The sequence below is a fragment of the Dendronephthya gigantea genome, unplaced genomic scaffold (genome assembly GCF_004324835.1).
Source record: "Dendronephthya gigantea isolate DGI-Jeju-01 unplaced genomic scaffold, DenGig_1.0 000165F, whole genome shotgun sequence".
In the NCBI taxonomy this organism is placed as follows: Eukaryota; Metazoa; Cnidaria; class Anthozoa; order Malacalcyonacea; family Nephtheidae; genus Dendronephthya; species Dendronephthya gigantea.
Window position 1 is genome coordinate 101488 of NW_021163175.1, and position 24840 is coordinate 126327.

At 36.7% G+C, this 24840-nt stretch overlaps 2 protein-coding genes across 4 annotated transcripts in view; one reads left to right on the forward strand and one right to left on the reverse strand.

The window, feature by feature from the left end:
- Positions 1-102: 102 nt before the first annotated feature.
- Positions 103-1474, reverse strand: LOC114537833 (cystatin-B-like). Its single transcript, XM_028558945.1, has 3 exons — positions 1306-1474; positions 768-869; positions 103-267 (listed from the first exon to the last, which is right to left on the reverse strand). The coding sequence occupies exons 1-3, from the start codon at positions 1375-1377 to the stop codon at positions 133-135; spliced, it is 309 nt and encodes a 102-aa protein (XP_028414746.1). The 5' UTR covers positions 1378-1474; the 3' UTR covers positions 103-132.
- A 1307-nt stretch (positions 1475-2781) lies between these two features.
- The window catches only part of LOC114537828 (nuclear anchorage protein 1-like), a 74879-nt gene continuing 52820 nt past the window's right edge, over positions 2782-24840 (forward strand). The window contains exons 1-40 of one of the 3 annotated variants that reach the window (XM_028558926.1): positions 2782-3092; positions 5248-5309; positions 5392-5481; positions 5577-5654; positions 6921-7013; positions 7717-7853; positions 7957-8040; positions 8448-8563; positions 8633-8808; positions 9464-9661; positions 9836-10017; positions 10549-10594; positions 10704-10883; positions 11388-11569; positions 11950-12007; positions 13893-14087; positions 14495-14676; positions 14859-14904; positions 15003-15188; positions 15723-15904; positions 16349-16403; positions 16649-16837; positions 17348-17529; positions 17781-17835; positions 18215-18418; positions 18771-18952; positions 19030-19207; positions 19492-19670; positions 19752-19926; positions 20025-20206; positions 20688-20816; positions 21052-21226; positions 21427-21608; positions 21686-21796; positions 22250-22618; positions 23062-23221; positions 23330-23511; positions 23985-24147; positions 24351-24532; positions 24644-24809. In XM_028558926.1, coding sequence (XP_028414727.1) covers positions 3044-3092; positions 5248-5309; positions 5392-5481; positions 5577-5654; positions 6921-7013; positions 7717-7853; positions 7957-8040; positions 8448-8563; positions 8633-8808; positions 9464-9661; positions 9836-10017; positions 10549-10594; positions 10704-10883; positions 11388-11569; positions 11950-12007; positions 13893-14087; positions 14495-14676; positions 14859-14904; positions 15003-15188; positions 15723-15904; positions 16349-16403; positions 16649-16837; positions 17348-17529; positions 17781-17835; positions 18215-18418; positions 18771-18952; positions 19030-19207; positions 19492-19670; positions 19752-19926; positions 20025-20206; positions 20688-20816; positions 21052-21226; positions 21427-21608; positions 21686-21796; positions 22250-22618; positions 23062-23221; positions 23330-23511; positions 23985-24147; positions 24351-24532; positions 24644-24809 — 5922 coding nt within the window. In that variant the 5' untranslated portion in view covers positions 2782-3043. Of the gene's footprint in view, positions 3093-4364; positions 4426-5247; positions 5310-5391; positions 5482-5576; positions 5655-6920; positions 7014-7716; positions 7854-7956; positions 8041-8447; positions 8564-8632; positions 8809-9463; positions 9662-9835; positions 10018-10548; positions 10595-10703; positions 10884-11387; positions 11570-11949; positions 12008-13892; positions 14088-14494; positions 14677-14858; positions 14905-15002; positions 15189-15722; positions 15905-16348; positions 16404-16648; positions 16838-17347; positions 17530-17780; positions 17836-18214; positions 18419-18770; positions 18953-19029; positions 19208-19491; positions 19671-19751; positions 19927-20024; positions 20207-20687; positions 20817-21051; positions 21227-21426; positions 21609-21685; positions 21797-22249; positions 22619-23061; positions 23222-23329; positions 23512-23984; positions 24148-24350; positions 24533-24643; positions 24810-24840 lie in introns of those variants that run through there. The other 2 variants (XM_028558927.1, XM_028558928.1) reach the window with 2 other exon arrangements.

Genomic DNA, 24840 nt, shown 5'->3' on the forward strand with positions numbered 1-24840 from the left:
CGAATGTTTGCAAGCTGCTAAGTTTGTTTAATGGCATTTATTACAAGCAATCATCTTTACATCCTTGTATGTTAATATGTATTTTTATTTCCCATTTTAAATATGAACCAACGAATGTTTGTAAGCTGCTGCTTAGTTGTTAAAATAATCAATCTCGTCATAAAGGCTTTTGTTCAATTCTATTCCACTGAGTTCTGGACCTTGACCAGTGTTTGGAAGAGGTTGAAACACACGAAGATGCACGTATTTACCATCACCTATGTCAACCTGAAAAAAATTGGTCATATTAACTTCCGTTAGTTTAGTTTAGGTTTCCTCCTGTAGTAACACTGTATTAATAAGACATGATCCTCACTGGACCTCTAGGAAGAATAGTTTAGAACTGATAGAGCTATCCAGTATAAATAAAGTTAGTTTAGTTTAGGTTTCCACCTGTAGTAACACTGGATCAATAAGAGATGATCCTTACTGGATCTCTAGGAAGAACAGTCTAGAACTGATAGAGCTATCCAGTATAAATAAAGTTAGTTTAGTTTAGGTTTCCTCCTGTAGTAACACTGAATCAATAAGAGATTATCCTTACTGGATCTCTAGGAAGAACAGTTTAGAACTGATAGAACTATCCAGTATAAATAAAGTTAGTTTAGTTTAGGTTTCCTCCTGTAGTAACACTGAATCAATAAGAGATGATCCTTACTGGACCTCTAGGAAGAACAGTTTAGAACTGATAGACCAATCTCCAGCATGAAAGTTGGACCTCGACGCACCTTAACAAAGTAATTCGTCCCTGCGACAACTTGCGGCCTAAACGAAATAGCCTCGTACTTGTCAAATTTCGACCCTGCTTGCGCTTCTGCTTCAGAACGAACCTAAAATGGCAAGGTTTAAAACAATATAAATGGTAGATCTGGATCCATACTGCAAGGTAACTATGAGTTAACAAGAGACACTGACAGACAGTTTATTTACATTTTCATGATCAAATCTAAGCTTTCTCTAAAGACTGTTGTAAGTCAAAAGCAAAATCACAAGCAATGTACATTACATCATAAAGAAAGTTCACTTTCCCTTTCAGTATTTCACCCAGTCTGAAGTATCAACTATTTTATATAAAAACTAGATCAAATTCCTTAAATGGAGATCTAATGATTGGCAATAAATCGTCTATTGAGAAAGATCAATTATCCAGTTTGAACTCGAAGCGTTTAAGTAAATTGTTTACAATATAATCGATGATAATTCTCAAACACTAAAGGAATGCAATTTTTAAAAAATATAATACATTTAAAACAAACTTTATCATACAGAATCGATGAGTTTTTGGGTCTCTTCGGTTGCTTTCTGAACAGCTGACAATCCTCCGCACCTTTGAGCCATTATCCTTTTGTTTTACTTACGAGGCGATAAAAAGCGATCTTGTTTCTCAAAATATTCCCCTTCGAAGAATCAAAATAACCAGTTATTGACCAGTTGTTATTGAACTTATTTAGTTATTTTCAATATTTGCATCCGATCACGAGACTTGCAGGTCAATATTATGGTCACGTGAGCTATATTGCATAACCTGCTCATGTAATATAGCAACAATATATACCTTATCTATATATGCCATTCCAAAAATTCCAGTGAATTCTACGCTTTTCTACCTGTAATGTTATATTGGTTAAGTGAAATATTATCTGATATTTTAGATAAATTTAGTTTAGATTAAGTTTGGATAAAATGACCTTACTAGAATTCTAGGAAGAACAGTTTAGAACTGATAGAGCTATCCAGTATAAATAAAGTTAGTTTAGTTTAGGTTTCCTCCTGTAGTAACACTGGATCAATAAAAGATGATCCTTACTGGACCTCTAGAAAGAACAGTTTAGAACTGATAGAGCTATCCAGTATAAATAAAGTTAGTTTAGTTTAGGTTTCCTCCTGTAGTAACACTGGATCAATAAAAGATGATCCTTACTGGACCTCTAGGAAGAACAGTTTAGAACTGATAGAGCTATCCAGTATAAATAAAGTTAGTTTAGTTTAGGTTTCCTCCTGTAGTAACACTGGATCAATAAAAGATGATCCTTACTGGACCTCTAGGAAGAACAGTTTAGAACTGATAGAGCTATCCAGTATAAATAAAGTTAGTTTAGTTTAAGTTTCCTCCTGTAGTAACACTGGATCAATAAGAGGTGATCCTTACTGGACCTCTAGGAGGAACAGTCTAGAACTGATAGGGCTTATCCAGTATTAAAAACAGTATATTTTTACAACAAAGCGGGTTAAAAAACTCAACGGAAGAAGGAAATTCTACTATTATTAAAAGACTCGTGCCAGAAAACCCGTTTTGTAATTGTTGCAAAATTGAAAATTCTAAAATGTCTCAATTTTCTGGCCTTTAAATTTTAAATAACACGATAAATATTTTTCAAAAAACACGACTTTACAAAGGCAAAAACTGCAAAAGGTTTGTATTTCACCCGGGTATGAAATAAAACCCAGGATATCCAATGCCTTTTAAGGTATAATTTCTGAAATACAACCCTCTGTTTTCGAGATATTATCTCCTAAAACAGGCAAGCCATGGTCTATAAACAGGCTTCTACAGGTTCACTTTTGTAAGGGTTGACACTTTAAATATTGGCTTCTATTTCCTATAATTTGAGTGATAATCATTTCTAATTTAAAAAGCCTTTTAAAGCGTTAAAGGACAAATATTTTAGCATGTATTTCTCGCTGCAAAATGTCAAAATATTTGCTCAAAAACAAACAGGAAATATCGGTTGGTAGGTCAAATTACTCATGCCGACCTTCGATGCTTTGTGGCTATGCTGATGTACAAGTTATGTCTGAAATGCCGCTGTTGTTTTTGTTATGTAAATCATTTCTTTCTTTCAATATGCGATGTGATATTTAAATTTGAAGTGTCTTAACATTGCTTCATCCAAGCGAATCGTGTCAGAGGTTATAAAAAACTGCAAAATATTCGCTGTCGTTTTGTCTCGAGAAGCTCGTGGCGAAGATATGAAGTGAAACTTGTTCATCTCTCGTTGCAACCATGGCTGCTCAAGACTCGGCGATAAGCCATATAATTCGCAGCAATGTGGGTGAGTTGTCGTCTTTCATATCGACCTGTTTAAACAAATGTGTACGTGTTTAAAATATTTGCAAAGCCATGCTGCTTGATGGCAGCGAAGTGCGTCAAGTTGACGGACAAAGTACACCTCATTCGCTCGCTATATTTCTCAAGCTTTCGCTTTGAGCATTTGCAAGGGAGTGTGCTGTTCTTTTGCTTATACGAACGAACCATTTGCAAGCTTGCTTTTCGCTAGATTTCGCTAGATTTCGCTAGATCTTCTTGACTGTTTGTTTGTTCAAAGAGTTCGCGATGAATTATATTATCATGGCTGAATGAATATGCAAGTTCGAGACGACTTTCGTTTGTAAAATCTCGTGGTTTTTTGAACGATATCAGTTCACATATAACCGGATAATATGCGATGTAGTTCTGGGAAGACGTGGAAGGCTTTAGTCCGTCTCGTCTGCTGCTGAGAGACGCAGATCAATTGTAAAAGAATTAACAAAGAATCCTACAATAAATTGAACCGTATAAACGTCATACTTCGCAATGTAATGGATAATGATGTTTGTTTATCGTCTTACTAAAGCAATTGATTTGTACAAATCTTTGTACAAATCTTCCTTCCGATTCATTGCAAGCTAAACTTGAGCGTTCAGACGTTCAACAAGCCGTAATTCTTGAGAAATATTTTGTAAATTTTGGAAGAATAAAGGTTTAGTTTACAGCCGAAATGAGACGTAATTTGAATGTGTATTTAAAGCTTTCTTTTACAATACACCGATGGTTGGTTCTGGATTAAACTATAAGGCTGTAATGGTTTGATTTGTGAACTTGAATAAACAATGGGGATTTGAAATTGTGTATATAAATACGCAAGCTTCCTGCAGCTTTTTACATTAGGAAACATTGTTGGGCGTTGATGTAGTCGATTCTGAAAAAGTTAAACTTGCAATTGTTATGATTGCCGTGTTTCGGTACAAACAGGCTTTTATCCGGCAAATGTGTCCACGGTAAACACCTGGTTTTGGTTAGAAATCATCCAGCAATAGAGTAAAATAATCTGCAAGTAGAGTAAATCATCTGCAGTAGAGTAAAATACTAAAGTAGGCCACATCTAGGCGATTAGTAAAGCGAGTGGGTAGAGCCCCACCCTAGATCTTCCCCGGCCTTCCCCCCATTCAACACCCTTCATTGTGTTTGAAAACAGGAGAGACCTTTCAACAATGCACCCCGCTGTTGCATTTGAAAACAAAATTCAATTCAATTCTTATGTTATTTTGCTCTAACACCAGAGAATAGCTCTCGTTCGTCAAATGGAGAGCGGGGATTAATGTGCACAAAACGGTTCCATTTAAAAGGTGAATAACAACTCATTTTTAATAGCAAACAATGGCTGGCAATTTTAACACCGGTAATGCTTCATTTACGCCTTGTTGTTTGTGTTTAAAATGCAAGAAATAACTCTCAAAATCTTCAAACGTTTCCACAACGAAATTATTCTCCACAGACTCGATAAGATTTGACCAAGATATCAGATTGAAATTTTCAAAAGGTTGACATGATTATTTTAGCGTCTGAACTGAATTCATATTGTTGAAATTATTTGCATATCTGATCAATTCCTTCTAGAAGAATATTTGGATCATTTTTTTAACGTATAAAGCTTTTTGTATGCCGAATATGTTTGAGGCAACTAATGTCAATTTGAAGATACCTGTAATTACTATATCCGCGGTAGAAAGTTAGACTTTTGTAAAACATTAGCCTTATTATATAACAAGCTAACCTGGCTACCTTGGGGGGTCTATATCTTTCGTATTTACATTTATATATAAGGATTTTTGGTAAAATTCCTCCCGTTAGAGGATATATAGCGCTGTAAAATTGAGTAAAATCATCTGGCATTAGAGTAAAATACTAAAGTAGGTCACATCTGGGTGCATTGCAAGCTAATGGGTTAACAAGAGACACTGACAGATAGTTTTGTTAACTTATTAACTGACAGTACTCTTCCACAGATGAGTAAAATCATCTGACATTAGACAGATTAAAATACTAAAGTAGGTCACATCTGGGTGCATTGCAAGCTAATGCATGGTTATGTTATATTAAATCCACGACTATATGCGTCGTTGAACGCGCCAACGAAGCGATAATTATTTACATTACCTTTCTTTCAGAATCTCTGGAAGAGATTAACATTCGAACATTTACGAAATGGATAAACTCAAAGCTTGGCGGAGTAAGAATTCCTTCGTTATTCATACTGGTATTGACATAAAAGGACACGGTTTTTAAATGAACTTTGGGCTTCTTCTCTTTAGGAACAGCCAGCCGTAAAAAATCTGATCAAAGATTTGCAAGATGGTCGCGTTCTTTTGTCGCTCTTAGAAGTTCTGCTAAAAGTCAAACTTGTAAGTATTATTTTCACCCGTTGCTGTGTGTGTTTTGGCGGCAGTTTTTGAAGCTCTCAACCCTATTTACATTGAGTTTTACTGAAAAATTTCAGCGCGCTGAAAAAGGCAAATTGAAGTTTCACAAAATCAACAATGTCAATAAAGTTTTGAAGACTTTGGAAGACGAAGGGGTAAGAATATGACCGGCAACGTACCGGTTTAGCAGGTTTTAGAAGTAGATAGATTTAATTTTGATATCTGAAAGCCGATATTTTGGAAGAAATCGATACCAGAGTTGTAAAAAAATTTACTATCGTTAAGTAATCTTCAGGAATATTATATGACAAGATGAGTCTAAAAGCTTTTCGAAATGTTTCGAATCTCTGCGGTCTTGTGACATCTTATATTTGAATGAAACTGTAGAGTATAGTATAGTATTGACCGTCTTTTATTTAAATCTACCAGCCTATAGCTAGGCTCGCTTGGTATAATGATATACCAGCTTTGATGGTACACAAAATGACATTACACTTCATAAATTACACCACAATTTAACAAGGCAACTTTGGAGAAATGAACTTTGTCCCTAAAGTTCTTTTACGGTTTCCTAGAAATTTTGCCGGAAACTTTCGATTGTAATTCATGCAAAATCATGCGGGTAATTTTCGACTTTTTTCATGCTTGAGTGCGTTTCGGGCAAATTCAATCAAAATTATTCATTTATTTTAATGAGAAGTGCATAATGATTAGTAGTTTGTCACGTTTTATACTTCTGGAAAGAAATTGGAGTCTATTTAGCATTCATACGAAACTATGAAATCTTTTGTACTTCACGAACCAAATTGATTTCTTTACAAATACCAAGGGCAAGGTTACATCATTTTCTATGTGTTCTGTATAAACCAGACCTTTTATATATTTATTACAGCTTAGATTTAGTACAAAATATATAAGTTGGCATTTAATAGATGGCAATTTAATTTCTGAACAAAATTAGACTAAATCTTGTTTCACAATATCCAATTTCGTCGAAAATAATTCTTCTGGCGTATGGAATGTAGTGTGTTACTGATCAAGCAGTACTCCATCGGTTTCAGTAGATTTCCTTCCAAGATACATTGCACGTCGACAGACTATAAAACATCTGTCAGGAGTGAATTATATATTTTGCAAAATTAGATCTTGTTAACAGACCTTATAGCGCTAGTTATGTTCTTGACATTTTGACGTGTAGTTTATTAAAAAATACAATTATACCTCGAAGTTTAGCGTTATCAAATAAGATTCAATTTCATACTTTTATCAAGCTGTCATGTTGCAAAATTTAGCGCAAATTTTGTAGTTTATCATATATTTTAAATGTGAATATATTTTGCACTAAGACCAAATTACCCGATGATATTCGTTCTGCATTCACCTACAAAACTCGTATTTAAACCCTAATATTTAAATTTCAGTTAAAACTTCATGGCATCAGCCCCGAAGCAATCGTTGATGGAAACAAAATCTCAATTCTGGGTTTAGTATGGATAATAATCCTTCATTTCCAGGTAAAATTCAACCATATACTTTCCTCACGATAAATATTTTCATTAAACCGCGACAATTTTGTTACAATAGAACCTTTCTAGAAATTTTGTAATCTTTTCTTTTATGGAAAGATATATTCGCCTGAAAGTTGACGATTATCAGCAAAATACATTAATATTATGGTTCGCCGAAAACTGTAAACTATCACTTGACCAAATTTGCAGTCGAAATAGAATAATATATTAGGTTTTAAATTGTGCAGAGCCCTTGTTTTCAGTAGGAATTATCATTGGTATAGAAAGAACGGGGAGTTCTTCTAACCAGAATTTGTTACATGGCTGACTTTAAATTTGCATAGCAAGCAAAGTCGAATATCTCGAACAAAGAACTAGAAAGGGATTAGGAAGTAACAGTAAGATTTTCTGAAGAGCTTTTCGGCTATTCCGTCGTAAAATTGGTTGCAAGAACGCGTGTACTTTAGTGATGTTTGAAATATTTGCTGCCGAGAAAACCTCGTAAGGTAGCAATTCAATTCAAAGCCCTATGCATGCAGATCTAGCTCCCTTAAGAGCTTTCTAGTAAGTTGCTAAGGACTACAGACACGTCTCGTTGGCGAGAGATTCGTGAATATATTTTGCAAGAACATTTGAGCGTCATCAATGGATATTTTCGTTACGTTTTAAACGAACGCGTCTAAGGTAACCATCAAAACTTGCTCTACAGGTACAAGGTATAATGTTCGAGGAAGATACTCAAAGCTCTGAAGAAAAGACTGATGCAGCTCAACGGAAAAAGTCTGTAGCAAGTCAGGCAGACGTTGAAAGACTTCTTTTAAAATGGATTCAAGATGTCTTAAAAGGGTTCGTTGTTTATTTGTGATTCTTGTAACCTTCTGAAGATATCTTTTGAGATTTACCTCTCAGATGAAGCAGTAGTGCTAAAAATGAGTCTTTGTTTTATTAGATTTTCCGATGTCGTAACAATCGAAGATATTTTGAAAAGTTGGCAGAATGGTCTGGCCTTTATATTGCTGATGTTTGTGTACAGGTAAGGAGTAATGCTTGAAATATTGTTCCCCCAGCGCCCAATCGTGTCTAAATCGTGTCTATGTTTCCTCCTGTAGTAACTCTGGATCAATAAGAGATGATCCTTACTGGACCTCTAGGAAGAACAGTTTAGAACTGATAGAACTATCCAGTATAAATAAAGATAGTTTAGTTTAGGTTTCCTCCTGTAGTAACACTGGATCAATAAGAGATGATCCTTACTGGACCTCTACTAAAAACAGTTTAGAACTGATGGAGCTATCCAGTATAAATAAAGTTAGTTAAGTTTAGGTTTTCTCCTGTAGTAACACTGGATCAATAAGAGACGATCCTTACTGGACCTCTAGGAAGAACATTTTAGAACTGATAAATCTATGTATATTTATCGAGAGCGCAAATATATTTCAGGCCAACTGCTGTTGATATTGACAAAGCTCAGAAAATGGCGGTGTTGGAAAGATTGGAATACGCTTTTGATGTCGCTGAGAAGGAATTCGATGTTCATCGCTTGCTCGACCCTTCTGGTATGTTGTTTTCTTGGGTGTCTTTGTAGATATGGAAATAAATTGATTGCCCCCCCCTGCATTTTGCAGATGTCGAACAGGGAAACGTTGACAAGAAAGCGATGCTGATGTATCTTTCCGCGTTATATGAAGTATTACGTAACCTTGAGCCAGCTGTTGTCGAAACCACAACCACAACCCAAGAGGTTAGCGAAGAGCCTGGTGAAGAGGGAATCGTTAAGTCCACCACATCATTTGTTGTAGAGGTACGTTACCCTTTTTAACATTTCAGACAAGTCTAGTGTAGGTAGTATTCTACAATAAGCTGTCGTGGTTTGCGTCTGAACTACCTCAGAAAGATATCTCAAACGTGGTGGTCTAGTGTAGGTAGTATTCTACAATAAGCTGTCGTGGTTTGTGTTTGAGCTACCTGAGAAAGATATCTCAAACGTGGTGGTCCAGTGTAGGTAGTATTCTACAATAAGCTGTCGTGGTTTGTGTTTGAACTACCTGAGAACGATATCTCAAACGTGGTGGTCCAGTGAAGGTAGTATTCTACAATAAGCGGTCGTGGTTTGTGTCTGAACTACCTGAGAAAGATATCTCAAACGTGGTGATCCAGTGTAGGTAGTATTCTACAATAAGCTGTCGTGGTTTGTGTCTGAACTACCTGAGAAAGATATCTCAAACGTTGTGGTCCAGTGTAGGTAGTATTCTACAATAATCTGTCGTGGTTTGTGTCTGAACTACCTGAGAAAGATATCTCAAACGTGGTGGTCCAGTGTAGGTAGTATTCTACAATAATCTGTCGTGGTTTGTGTCTGAACTACCTGAGAAACATATCTCAAACGTGGTGGTCCAGTGTAGGTAGTATTCTACAATAATCTGGTAAAATTTAACATCTCAACGTATCTTTCTCAGAGTGCTCCTGGTAGTGAGTCAACGACATTGAGAATTGGTGATGAAGATATTGACATAACCACAGTGTCCAGCAACGAAATTGTCCTGCAATACAAGACGATATACTACACAGTTCTCTATACGATCAAGGGACTGGAGAAAAGAATGGAGAAGATCAGAAACGAAGAACCCAGTCAGGAAAACGCGAGGGCTTTGCGGGTACGTTTTTGACGGGCTGTTGGCTTCGTAAGAGGGGAATCGGACGGATTGAGGGGGTATTAAGATGGGGGGACCCCAGGGATATAGAATGGCGTGGTAAAGAAGATGAGAGGTGATTTCAAATTGATGTCAAATATCCATGGTGTTATAGGGAAGCGATTTCATTCATTTTAGGAAATTCAGAAAGAAATGCACGAACTCCAGGCTAAAGTCAAGGAACTGAACGAAACAAATAAAGAAATGTCCAAAGCTGACGGAGTTGATCGTCAAGAATTCTCGGACATTCAAAAAGAGTTACGGGAACTCAGCAGTCGCTGGTCAACGCTGATACAACACAGTAATGAAGAATCGAAGAGGTAGAACTAACAATGTCCTTTTGCAGAAGCATAAGTGGCTATTTTTATTGTATATTTTTACTGCGATTTTAATCCGCGAGTTTCTCCTTTTGGTGGATGGGAACGAGTGAAGTAGTTACTGATGTTTGAATAAGAGCTCTTATACATCACAGCATCTGTAACTAAGTACTCGTTCACATCTATCAAAAGAAGAAAAAATCGCACGGACCTTGACATAAATTTTTAAAATTTTTTGAACCTTTCGTGAATTTTTCATTCAGCGCTGGCTAGCAATAACATAAGATAATTATTCATTTCCATAGATTTACGGCTTTTAAACTCTTTTCAACGAATGTCTACCGTTCGTTCGTTTCTTTCAAAAGGCTATAGAAATCGCTACTAAACGATCATTACTATCTTTGCCAAACAATAAACTGTGTCTAAATACTCAGAAATTCATCGATTAGCGATAAACTGTGTCTAAATACTCAGAAATTCATCGATTTTTAAACATCGAATTCTCTAAAATAATAAAATATTTCCTTCCCAAAGGCAACCAGCAGTCGTGAGAGAAATTAGAACCTCAACAACATACCAGGTAATCGCCAATTATTCTAGTTTGAGTCGGAATTAATCCATGTTTTTTAAAAAAAAATCCAATAATTTTTCCTCTTAATTCCCGTGATTTTTTATTTGTGTTCATATAGACTGCTCGACTTACAATCGGAGATAAAGTTATCGAGATTACATCTGTTTCAACCAACGAAATAGTGATAAGATACAAGATTGTTTATTACAAAATAATTTACATCATCGAAAGGATTGAATCGAACATGAGGATCATCAAAGACAGCCCACCAAGCCAGGAAACTGCAAGATTGCTTGATGTGAGTTTTTTCATAAAGAATAACTTTCGTATTTGCTTGAAACGTTATAGAACAGGGGCCGGTTGTATCAAGCTCGTTTAGCTTAAACGGTGGATAAGTCAAAATTAAATAACACTCTTACATCTCTCTTGAATGAATCAACTTGAATATTATGCACTGAATATGTAGTTGTAAACAGTATCTTTGTATTAAGGTAAAAAACATTTAGTTTGCTTGTTGAATAAAACGATAAACTTGCTTTCTATTTTGAACTTATCCACCGTTTAGGCTAAACGGGCTTGATACAACCGGCCCCTGGTAAAGAATATATACAAAATAATTCTTCCTATATACCCAAGTCAAGTACCCTTCACTCAACGGAAAATCCGGCTGTCTAAAGTTTATATGGATTCTGCCTTGCGATATTTAGAACTCTTCAAAACTCATGTTTCTTTATTTGTTGTTTACCTGTTTGTGTGTTTGTTTGTTTTCTGATGGTCATGACAACTGCGGTCTCTTTTGTAGGAGAATAAACAAAGGATGGAACAATTGAAGCCTCAGATTGCTGAGCTGAAGGAACTCATGTCAGAAATGAGAGACGCTGATGGCGTTGATGCAGACGAACTTGCTCAACTACAGTCTGAACTATCAGACTTCGATTCCCGCTTGTCCTCAGCCACGGAGGATATTAACGAAGAAGAGAAAAGGTGAATTGTAAAAAAATCTTTTTCCAATCCCGTAACGACCGCCATTGATGAGAATCTCTTTTGATTTCAACTATAAAATACTAAAGTAGGCCACATCTGGGTGCATTGCAAGCTAATGGGTTAACAAGAGACACTGACAGATAGTTTTGTTAACTTATTAACTGACAGTACTCTTCCACTGATGAGTAAGATCATCTGGCATTAGACAGAGTAAAATACTAAAGTAGGTCACATCTGGGTGCATTGCAAGCTAATGGGTTAACAAGAGACACTGACAGATAGTTTTGTAAACTCATTAACTGACAGTACTCTTCCACTGTTGAGTAAAATCATCTGACATTAGACAGAGTAAAATCCTAACGATTTACGATTACTTTTAGACAACCATCGCTGGCTACGGAGACTGTTTACAGAACAACTACAATTGTTGAGTCCGAGGCAAGTATCCATATCTTTTTCAGGTAGTTCAGACACAAACCACGACAGCTTATTGTAGAATACTACCTACACTGGATCACCACGTTTGAGATATCTTTCTCAGGTAGTTCAGACACAAACCACGGCAGCTTATTGTAGAATACTACCTACACTGGACCACCACGTTTGAGATATCTTTCTCAGGTAGTTCAGACACAAACCACGACAGCTTATTGTAGAATACTACCTACACTGGACCACAACGTTTGAGATATCTTTCTCAGGTAGTTCAGACACAAACCACGGCAGCTTATTGTAGAATACTACCTACACTGGACCACAACGTTTGAGATATCTTTCTCAGGTAGTTCAGACACAAACCACGGCAGCTTATTGTAGAATACTATCTGCACTGGACCACAACGTTTGAGATATCTTTCTCAGGTAGTTCAGACACAAACCACGACAGCTTATTGTAGAATACTACCTACACTGGATCACCACGTTTGAGATATCTTTCTCAGGTAGTTCAGACACAAACCACGGCAGGTTATTGTAGAATACTACCTACACTGGACCACAACGTTTGAGATATCTTTCTCAGGTAGTTCAGACACAAACCACGGCAGCTTATTGTAGAATACTACCTACACTGGATCACCACGTTTGAGATATCTTTCTCAGGTAGTTCAGACACAAACCACGGCAGGTTATTGTAGAATACCTACACTGGACCACAACGTTTGAGATATCTTTCTCAGGTAGTTCAGACACAAACCACGGCAGCTTATTGTAGAATACTATCTGCACTGGACCACAACGTTTGAGATATCTTTCTCAGGCAGTTCAGACACAAACCACGACAACTTATTGTAGAATACTACCTACACTGGACCACAACGTTTGAGATATCTTTCTCAGGTAGTTCAGACACAAACCACGACAGCTTATTGTAGAATACTACCTACACTGGACCACAACGTTTGAGATATCTTTCTCAGGTAGTTCAGACACAAACCACGGCAGCTTATTGTAGAATACTACCTACACTGGACCACAACGTTTGAGATATCTTTCTCAGGTAGTTCAGACACAAACCACGGCAGCTTATTGTAGAATACTATCTGCACTGGACCACAACGTTTGAGATATCTTTCTCAGGTAGTTCAGACACAAACCACGACAGCTTATTGTAGAATACTACCTACACTGGATCACCACGTTTGAGATATCTTTCTCAGGTAGTTCAGACACAAACCACGGCAGGTTATTGTAGAATACTACCTACACTGGACCACAACGTTTGAGATATCTTTCTCAGGTAGTTCAGACACAAACCACGGCAGCTTATTGTAGAATACTACCTACACTGGATCACCACGTTTGAGATATCTTTCTCAGGTAGTTCAGACACAAACCACGGCAGGTTATTGTAGAATACTACCTACACTGGACCACAACGTTTGAGATATCTTTCTCAGGTAGTTCAGACACAAACCACGGCAGCTTATTGTAGAATACTATCTGCACTGGACCACAACGTTTGAGATATCTTTCTCAGGCAGTTCAGACACAAACCACGACAACTTATTGTAGAATACTACCTACACTGGACCACAACGTTTGAGATATCTTTCTCAGGTAGTTCAGACACAAACCACGACAACTTATTGTAGAATACTACCTACACTGGACCACCACGTTTGAGATATCTTTCTCAGGTAGTTCAGACACAAACCACGACAACTTATTGTAGAATACTATCTGCACTGGACCACAACGTTTGAGATATCTTTCTCAGGTAGTTCAGACACAAATCACGACAGCTTATTGTAGAATACTATCTGCACTAGACCACCACGTTTGAGAGAACTATATATAAATTCAATTTCTTTTTCTTTCATAGAGTTCTGTTCCAACCACAACCACATTGAGAATTGGTGATGAAGATATTGACATAACCACAGTGTCAAGCAATGAAATTGTCCTGCAATACAAGACGATATACTACACAGTTCTTTATACCATTAAGGGACTTGAGGCAAGAATGGAGAAGATCAGAAACGAAGAACCCAGTCAGGAAAACGCAAAGGCTTTGCGGGTAGGTCAACTAAAGTGACTTTATTTATGCTGGATAGCTCTATCAGTTCTAAACTGTTCTTCCTAGAGGTCCAGTAAGGATCGTCTCTTATTGATCCAGTGTTACTACAGGAGGAAACCTAAACTAAACTAACTTTATTTATACTGGATAGCTCTATCAGTTCTAAACTGTTCTTCCTAGAGGTCCAGTAAGAATCATCTCTTATTGATCCAGTGTTACTACAGGAGGAAACCTAAACTAAACTAACTTTATTTATACTGGATAGCTCTATCAGTTCTATACTGTTCTTCCTAAAGGTCCAGTAAGGATCATCTCTTATTGATCCAGTGTTACTACAGGAGGAAACCTAAACTTAGTTTACCTAAACTGAATGACTTTGTCACTAACAACTTATTCTTTCATCTCAGGAAATCAACAAGGAAATGCAAGAGCTTCAGGTGAAGATTAAGGAACTAAACGAGACAAACAGAGAAATGTCAAAAGCTGAAGGAGTTGATCGTCAGGAATTCTCAGAAATCCAAACAGAACTAGGACAACTTGGCAGCCGTTGGTCGGCTTTGATTCAACACTGTAACGATGAAAACAAAAGGTAAGGAAGAGGTCTTGACACACCAGAAGCAACACAAACATAAAGTATAGTCATTTTAATTGCCCTATAGCTGCTTTGTTTAGCTTCAATTCGACCGGCCATGTCGAAAATCATATAGTCACTTCAGTTTTCTTTATAACTTAAGGATTATCATTGTTTCATATCGAATCATCACGTTTTAGGCAACCAAGAATTGTCACGTACAAAACTACCACGACTGTTGTTCCGGTAAGCGATGTCTGAAATATGTTTACTGCATGTCTAGTGAAAGATTTCAGTAGAGTTTGTTTTGTTATTGACACTGTTTTTCTTTCCAATCATTGCAGAGGCATAAAGCTCGTCTTACAATTGGCGATGAGGTGATCGAGATTACCTGTGTTTCTACGAATGAAATTGTGATTAAATACAAGATTGTTTACTATCAAATCATCACAATTATGAAAATCATCGAATCCAATATGAAAGTCATCAACGAAGAAGAACCAAGTCAGAAAACTGCAATACTTCTTGATGTAAGTTGAAGCTTTTTGTTCTTTTTCTTTCATACAACTAAAATAACTTTTTTTATACTGGATAGCTCTATCAGTTCTAAACTGTTCTTCCTAGAGGTCCAGTAAGGATCATCTCTTATTCATCCAGTGTTACTACAGGAAGGAAACCTAAACTAAACTAATTTTATTTATACTGGATAGCTCTATCAGTTCTAAACTGTTCTTTCTAGAGGTTCAGTAAGGATCATCTCTTATTGATCCAGTGTTACTACAGGAAGGAAACCTAAACTAAACTAACTTTATTTATACTGGATAGTTCTATCAGTTCTAAACTGTTCTTCCTAGAGGTCCAGTAAGGATCATCTCTTATTGATCCAGTGTTACTACAGGAGGAAACCTAAACTAAACTAACTTTATTTATACTGGATAGCTCTATCAGTTCTAAACTGTTCTTCCTAGAGGTCCAGTAAGAATCATCTCTAATTGATCCAGTGTTATTACACTAGGAAGTCACCTTTTTGTGCGTTTTCTGATCATAAATCTTTGTTCTTGTAGGAAAACAGACAGAGAATGGAACAGCTTAAACCGAAGATCACAGAATTGAACGAATTGATGTCACAAATGAAAGACGCTGATGGTGTGGATGCAGATGAACTGGCTCAGCTACAGTCTGAACTGTCAGATTTCGACTCCAAACTGGAAACTTTAAATGAGGACATTAAAAATGAAGAAAAGAGGTGAGAATATGAAGGATAAGTTTCTGTTGTGTTTATAGTTTCCAGGTGCTCTGGAATTGCGAAAATGACTGTGACTATATGCCAAGTAAAAATCTATTTCTCGGTTGAAAGAACTTGATACCTCTTGAAATATCAAATGTGATATAACAACTGCCTAAAATAGACAAAACACTTCTCGATGTTTCGACCTGAGGGCCTTCGTCAGGAGAGTTAGTATGAAATATACTTTATCTTGGCTATATTAAAGCTATAGTTCGTATAACTAAACATAATCCTAAAGTCTCGACTAGTTTCCTAAAGAATAACAAAAGATTTAAACGATTAAATGCTGAAGAATGTATTTCTATTTTGACCAAACTTTTGAGCGTATATTTGCTGAAATATAAGAGCTTGATCACCTGGTTATTCTGCTTTTGATAAATCGTTTTTGCTCTCTTGTTTCAGGCAACCGCAGCTGACAACCAGAATAACTTATACAACCGAAACAAGAGTTGTTGATGTAAGTGTTTAGAGCGACGCCGTGTCTTCAATTCTGATCAAAATGTGTTTGCATTGCGTGTTTACATTTTAGCTGATAACCTTGCTGCAAGTTTATTAACTCAAATGACTTGTTTACTAGTCTTTCAATCGATTTGTCGGGAAGCTAGTTCGTATTTCCGAACACATCTTGTGGTTAAAAATGAGATTTTCACTCGTAAAGTAAAGTAATGTGTGATATTTATTGACGTCTTTGTTTTCATCCAGGGTGGTCGCACGTACCAGTTGCGTGATGGAGATAAAGTGATTGAAATTAAAACCGTTTCAACAAACGAGATCGTGATGCGTTACAAGATCCTTTACTATCAAATCATCACTATTATGGAAGTGATTGATTCAAACACTACCACAATCAGAGAGGGACAACCAAGCCAGGAAACTGCGAGACTTCTTCTGGTATGATTATCATGCTTTATTGATTTATCGATTACTTCATTGATCAATTATTGCTTGTTTGTTTCGAGTAATGATTGCTTGATCGAGTTATTGATTCCTTGGTTGAATTATTGATTGCATGATTTAGTTATTGATTGATTGGAATATTGATTGATTTCGTTATTGATGGCGTGATTGAATCATCGATTTTTTGAATGGAGTATTGATTGCTTGATTGAAATATTGATTGCTTCATTTTGACGATGATTGCTTGATTGAATAAAGATTGATGCATTTGATTATTGATTGCTTGATTAAAATATTGATTACTTCATTTGAAAAATGATTGCTTGAATGTAATAACGATTGTTTTATTGAATTCCGTAGTTCCTTGATTGAACTATTGATTACTCGACTACTTGATAACTTGATTGATATTTACAATACTTTGTTGATCGATTTATCGATTAATTGCACGATGTATCGACAGTGTTACAAATGCGCGTTTCTGATCATAATAATCGTTCACAGGAGAATAAGTACAAGATGGAACAGTTGCAACCGAAGATAACTGAGTTGAATAAACTAATGGCAGAAATGAAAAATGCCGATGGCGTTGACGCTGATGAACTATCGCAACTTCAATACGAAATGTCTGAATTTGACTCAAGAATGGGAACATTGAACGAAGATATCAAAAATGAAGAGAAAAGGTTAACCCACATTGACCAAATAGGTTTTTTAAAATCATAACTTCCTGAGGTTCCCAAATTCAGACGTTTTGCGACTTTTGAGAAAAAAATTAACTTCTGCTAACCGATGCAGCCCCAATGGATATGATGAAAATCATGAAATTCTCAGTACTTTTGTAATATGGAAACTACAGGGTCAGAATCAATGTCCAAAATGTTTCTGGAGTGAAACCACAGCACTATATTCACCCTCTGTTGTTCTTTCCTTTCAGACAACCGCCTATTCAAGGTGAAACGATTTCCAGGACAACAACTACCACTGTTCAGGTATGCAGTATGAATAAAGTTAGTTTAGTTTAGGTTTCCTCCTGTAGTAACACTAGATCAATAAGAGATGATCCTTACTGGACCTCTAGGAAGAACAATTTAGAACTGATAGAACTATCCAGTATAAAGTTAGTTTAGTTTAGGTTTCCTCCTGTAGTAACACTGGATCAATAAGAGCTGATCCTTACTGGAGCTCTAGGAAGAACAATTTAGAACTGATAGAACTATCCAGTATAAATAAAGTTAGTTTAGTTTAGGTTTCCTCCTGTAGTAACACTGGATCAATAAGAGCTGATCCTTACTGGACCTCTAGGAAGAACAATTTAGAACTGATAGAACTATCCAGAACAGTTTCGAAATATTTTTCTTGTTTCCTTAGTCAACCCCTGAAGCTCCTGCTAGGCGAACAACTGTGAAATATGGAGATAGCGTCTTTGAAATCACTACAATATCGACAAATGAAATTGTCGTTCGCTACAAGGTTCTCTACTATGAAATCATGACACTCGTAATGCAATTAGAAAAAGACATAGCGCAAATAAAAGATGCTCCACCAAGCAATACTACCTCAGTTATGTTGAAGGTAAGACTAACTCTTGTTCTCGTTTGATAAAGCAATGATAGTTGATGAAACTCTCATGTAAACTCTCGCTTGTCAACTCTCATGCAACTCTTGTTCTCGTTTGATCAAGCAATGATAGTTGATGAAACTCTCATGTAAACTCTCGCTTGTCAACTCTCATGTATAAGCTCTCGCTTGTCAACTCTCGTGCAACTGTTGTTCTCGTTTGATCAAGCAATGATAGTTGCTAAAACTCTTATGTCAACTCTCGCTTGTCAACTCTCATGCAACTCTTGTTCTCGTTTGATCAAGCAATGATTGTTGATAAAACTCTCATGTAAACTCAGTAAAACTCGGTACATTTTCTTTGCAGCAAAGTAAAGATCAGATGGCGGAAATTCAGGCGAAAATAAACGAGCTTCAAGGAATAAGAAAGAATATGGACGGAGAAGATGGTGTTGACCCAGAGGAACTGAAGCAACTTCACAATGGTTTGGAATCGCTCGTTTCACGATGGACAATTGTGACGCATGATATTGAAACAGAGGATGAAAGGTATCATAATATTGTTTAGGTTTCCTCCTGCAGTAACACTGGATCAATAAGAGATGATCCTTACTTATATTTCTTAGGATCACAAGTCACTTAGACAGCAGTGGTAAACAGAAAACATCGCTGGACGAATGGCGTAAAAAATGTGAGAAAATCGGCGATTGGATGGACTCTGTCGAAGACAGCGTTGAGGTTCTGGAAAATAGAAAGCCATCGAGTGATATCTTCAGGGCAAAACAACAAATGAATGAATGTGATGTAAGATTGTCAATACGTTATGTAAATCATCTGACATTAGACGTAAAATACTAAAGTAGGTCACATCTGGGTGCATTGCAAGCTAATGGGTTAACAAGAGACATTGACAGATAGTTTTGTTAACTTATTAACTGACAGTACTCTTCCACTGATGAGTAAAATCATCTGACATTAGACAGAGTAAAGCTGGGAGTATTGTCGAAGGGTTTATCCTATATCTCTTAATCTCTTTGTTTATATAAATTTGAAAGTTTCTAGACTAGTGCTTTGTGTGTTTTTCCCAGGGTTTAGAAGAGAAGATCAAATCAGACGAAGTTCCAAGATCAACGTTTGCTTATGGCGAAGAAATTACAAACGAACCCAGTCTTAATTCAGATCAAAAGTCCAAAATCAGACTACAAATGACTGAAATGAAAAAGGAGATTAAAAAACTATCCGACAGAGCTGGTGATGCCAAACACAGGTTTGTTTTCGAGCTGTTTTCGATTTCATTTAGTGCTTTTTGCGTTTTAACTATGAGAAATTATAACATCTTTCTTCATAGATACAAACGTGCGGTAGACAAGCTTGAAGCTGACAGAAAACAAAAACTAGTTGATCTAAATAAGACCTATCAGGAATTGGATAAAGAAATCGATGTTTTGATACAAAAAGATGATAAGATTGGCGCAGTTGAGGGTAATCCAGCCGAAGTGCGAGCCAAAGAAACGCAGATTGAGGTACAGCGGTTTTTAATATTTAGACATGCGTATTCCATTGTCTCACCTATACAAGGTAACGTCATAGCTCCGATTAATATGAATTGTCTTGTCCATAGTTGCTCGTCTCTGATATCCACGTGTTCCAGCCTCGTTTTGACGAATTTCGGCAAACATCCTGGGAGGTCTTGGAGGATCCGACAATCGACCAATCACAAAAGGACAGACTCCAGAAGCAAGTGACGTCATCGGAGGAACGCTGGGGGACCCTCATACGATCTGTTTACTCAAGAAGCGAAGCGTAAGTTTCCTGCAGTAAAACTTCACTGGAAATCCGTTGAGAGACGAAAACTCTCACTGGAAATCTGTTGAGAGACGGAATTCCACTCGAAACTTTCACACATAGAGCGCCAAACGTCCAGGGGTCGGGTGTACAAGCCCGTTTAGCTTGAACGGTGGATAAGTTCAACATAGAAAGCAAGTCTCTCGTTTTATTCAACAAGCAAATTAAATGTTTTTAACCTTAATACAAAGATACTGTTTGCAACTACATATTCAGTGCATAATATTCAAATTGACTCATTCAAGAGAGGTGTAAGAGTGTTATTTAATTTTGACTTATCCACCATTTAAGCTAAACGGGCTTGATACAACCGGCCCCAGCTGTCTTGCATAAATTGTAGTCTGGATATGTCTTACAACTTGTTTACCAATTGTTAATCACTTGGAAACGCTTTTTCTAAGCAAATTCGTGATTTTTTGCGTGTTTTTTTTTCGTTTAGAGCAAAGCGTTTCATCTCGGGGTTACCCCAGGGCGGTGTGCTCGAGGAGTTAATAATTGTTGAAAATCGTCGCCATGATTATAATCTCGACTGGAAGATGCATCATGATCTGTTTGGTGCTCCTGGAGAGTAAGTCATGTTCTCGTTTGATCAAGCAATGATAGTTGATGAAACTCTCATGTAAACTCTCGCTTGTCAACTCTCATGCAACTCTTGTTCTCGTTTGATGAAGCAATGATGGTTGATGAAACTCTCATGTAAACTCTCGCTTGTCAACTCTCATGCAACTCTTGTTCTCGTTTGATCAAGCAATGATAGTTGATGAAACTCTCATGTAAACACTTTCTCAACTTAAATTTTCCAGACATGATGAAGGTGCAGTTGATGAGGAGATTTATCGAGAACGACTGATGACAAAATGGAAACGAGAATGCAGAGAGGTGGACGAAGCTTTGTCAGACGTTGAAAAAGAAAGCTCAGAACTTGGCGAAATCATTGATGAACCGAACAAAACAGCAATGAAAAATGCGAAAATGCAGGTAGGTTTAGTTGGATCTAAGTTGAAGTTTAGTTTATCAAAACAACGTTTAGTTCAAACAACGTTTTAAAGATTACAGTTTTTGAAAACATTACAAACAACGAGCACTGGAAAGAATGCTATTAGAAACGGTAGAATCTTCAAAGGATTAACTAATTTTTAAGTTTGATTGCGTATAAAATACAAAAATAATCTTGCCAGGTAATCCGTGAAGGTTTAAAAAAGGTCGAGAAAGAGTACAATGACTTGCCAGAATACGCAAAGCTACTTCTCGATGATCCAAAACTAGTCCAGGATGATCGTCAGAAAATCCAAGAAGATTTGGGTTCGTACAAGATCCGGTTTGATGATCTCACGAAGTTGGTTTCTGAGAGAGAAGAAACGTAAGTATTACCTTGGAGAGATGTCATTGATTCACGTTTAATCTTTTGTGAATAACTTTAATGCTTTGAATGTTTAGAATAAAGCGTCAAGAACCACCGAAATCTACTGTTGTTGTCACAGAAAATTATGTTACTGAAAGAAAATCGGCAGAAATTATTGTGCCTGAAATACTAACTGTCGAAGAGAGGTTAGTGTACGTCGTTTAAGATTGCAACTAGAGTTATACTGGATCAATAAGAGATGATCCTTACTGGACCTCTAGGAAGGACAGTTTAGAACTGATAGAGCTATCCAGTATAAATAAAGTTAGTTTAGTTTAGGTTTCTTCCTGTAGTAACACTGGATCAATAAGAGATGATCCTTACTGGACCTCTAGGAAGAACAGTTTAGAACTGATAGAACTATCCAGTATAAATAAAGTTAGTTTAGTTTAGGTTTCCTCCTGCAGTAACACTGGATCAATAAGAGATGATCCTTACTGGATCTCTAGGAAGAACAGTTTAGAACTGATAGAGCTATCCAGTATAAATAAAGTTAGTTTAGTTTAGGTTTCCTCCTGTAGTAACATTGGATCAATAAGAAATCATTCGTGATAGATATTTAATAGTTTACTAATGAGTATTTTAACTCTGATTCTTAGCGCACCAGATGCATTATTCAGCGAACCAGAAGTTCCTGGTAATAGTGAAGAGATAGACGCTTGGTGGGGCGATGACCGCAAAGTTGTAAGCTGGATTGAAAGGGTAGATAGCCAAGTTAAAGTCGCCGAAAAGGAACCATCCACATTAGATCTTACCACCACAAGAAGACAGCATGCAAATATTGAGAGAATGACACAGGAAATTGGAGTTTACGAGACAAATGTGACTTTGCTTGAGAACAAAGCTAACGCCATTGTCAGTGATCCTGTGACGAAAAGCGAAGATGGTCAAAACATTGACGTTGAAATCAAAACTGTGAAGAAAAAATGGGATAGTTTGAAAGAAAGAGCTTTCAATGTTGAGAGAGTGTAAGTCTTAACTCATAGGAAACCTAAACTAACTTTATTTATACTGGATAGTTCTATCAGTTCTAAACTGTTCTTCCTAGAGGTCCAGTAAGGATCATCTCTTATTGATCCAGTGTTACTACAGGAGGAAACCTAAACTAAACTAACTTTATTTATACTGGATAGTTCTATCAGTTCTAAACTGTTCTTCCTAGAGGTCCAGTAAGGATCATCTCTTATTGATCCAGTGTTACTACAGGAGGAAACCTAAACTAAACTAACTTTATTTATACTGGATAGCTCTATTAGTTCTAAACCGTTCTTCCCAGAGATCCAGTAAGGATCATCTCTTATTGATCCAGTGTTACTACAGGAGGAAACCTAAACTAAACTAACTTTATTCATACTTTATAACTCTATCAGTTTTAGGGTCTAATCGTATTGATTTCAACCTTGTTATTTAGTCTTTACGAGCAAGTGAATAAACTTCAAGAGTATTTAAACTGGACTCAAAAGTCCGAAGCGTTGTCTGGATGGTTGGAAGATACTGAGCGAAGTTTGGATTCTTGTGCCATACCAAGCAGCGATCCTGTGGAAAGAGGAAAACAAACTCTCTTCCTTGAGGTGCTGAATTTCCACAAACCTTCACCTCCGAGTTAAACACTTAGTTCAACCAAATGATACTTGAATACCTGAGGTTTTATTCACATATTTTTTCTTTTCCATCCACAGAAATTCTTGAAAGAACGCGGGCAGAATCAAGAAAGCGTGGACGATGTTCTCAGCCATGGAAATTTGGTCGTGAAGAAAAACTTGGTTCCAGACCAGCATCTTAGCAAGATTAAAGAAGACCTTAATAATTACCGCGATCAATGGGACAAGCTTTTGAAGAAAGCAGAAGACGTTCAAGAAAGGTAAGGAGATTGACTAGCTTTATTTATACTGGATAGTTCTGTCAGTTCTAAACTGTTCTTCCTAGAGGTCCAGTAAAGATCATCTCTTATTGATCCAGTGTTACTACAGGAGGAAACCTAAACTAAACTAACTTTATTTATACTGGATAGTTCTGTCAGTTCTAAACTGTTCTTTCTAGAGGTCCAGTAAGGATCATCTCTTATTGATCCAGTGTTACTACAGGAGGAAACCTAAACTAAACTAACTTTATTTATACTGGATAGCTCTATCAGTTCTAAACTGTTCTTCCTAGAGGTCCAGTAAGGATCATCTCTTATTGATCCAGTGTTACTACAGGAGGAAACCTAAACTAAACTAACTTTATTTATACTGGATAGCTCTATCAGTTCTAAACTGTTTTTCCTAGAGGTCTAGTAAGGATCATCTCTTTTTGATCGAGTGATACTTATCTAGCTTTCTGCCACTTTTTCAGACTAACAACTGGTAAGAAAGATCTCAAACAGCTGGAGGACAATAGAGTTGAATACGATGTGATAACAACGTGGATTATCAAAAATGAAAAACGTTTACAAGAGCTGAAAGATGACACCAGCGGTGATGAGGAAGCATTGAAGAGAAGACGCGTTGTCATACTGGTAACTATCAAATACATCTGATCTTCCAAGCTATGTGAATCTTCTTTTTCATTTCATTGAAACTACATTTAGTTCACAGTAATTCATTAAAAACTTCTCCTACCTTTAATTCTTGTTTTTCCTTCAACTTTGCGCCTGAGATTCCCTCTCGTCTTTGTCTGGTTGCAGGATTTTATTACTTATTTTCATCTCTTTTTTAACAGGAAATCATTGAAGAGATTACCATCTACAGGGTCCGTCTTCGCCGACTGATTGGAGAGAATGACAAGCTTGCAAACAAAGACACTCTTCCTCCTGATGAAAGGGATAAATTTGTCAATGATACGAAAGAATTGGAGAAAAGATTAGATGCCCTTGATGATGGTACAAAGAAAGAAGAATCGAGGTACATTGGCATTTAGTTTTTCTAGGAAGAACAGTTTAGAACTGATAGAGTTATCCAGTATAAATAAAGTTACCGAGTAGTTTAATCGATATTTCTGTCAATTTTTTTCAGTATCAATGATCAAATAGATACAAATAATACTGCGAGACTGGACGAGTGGCAAACGAAAGCAGATGATCTCGACAAATGGTTTATTACAACAAAAACAGAAATTACATCATTCAATGTCCCACCTTTGGATGAACACGATAAAGCGAGACAGGATAAATATTTGGAGGTTTGTGAAGCTCTCATCTGTTACATGAAGG

Coding starts and splice junctions, on each gene's coding strand:
- LOC114537833 (XM_028558945.1), bottom strand. CDS start 1,377: ATGGCTCAAAGGTGCGGAGGATTGTCAGCTGTTCAGAAAGCAACCGAA. Junction 870..1,305: donor CCCAAAAACTCATCGATTCT/GTATGATAAAGT, acceptor TTGCCATTTTAG/GTTCGTTCTGAAGCAGAAGC. Junction 268..767: donor GGACGAATTACTTTGTTAAG/GTGCGTCGAGGT, acceptor AATTTTTTTCAG/GTTGACATAGGTGATGGTAA.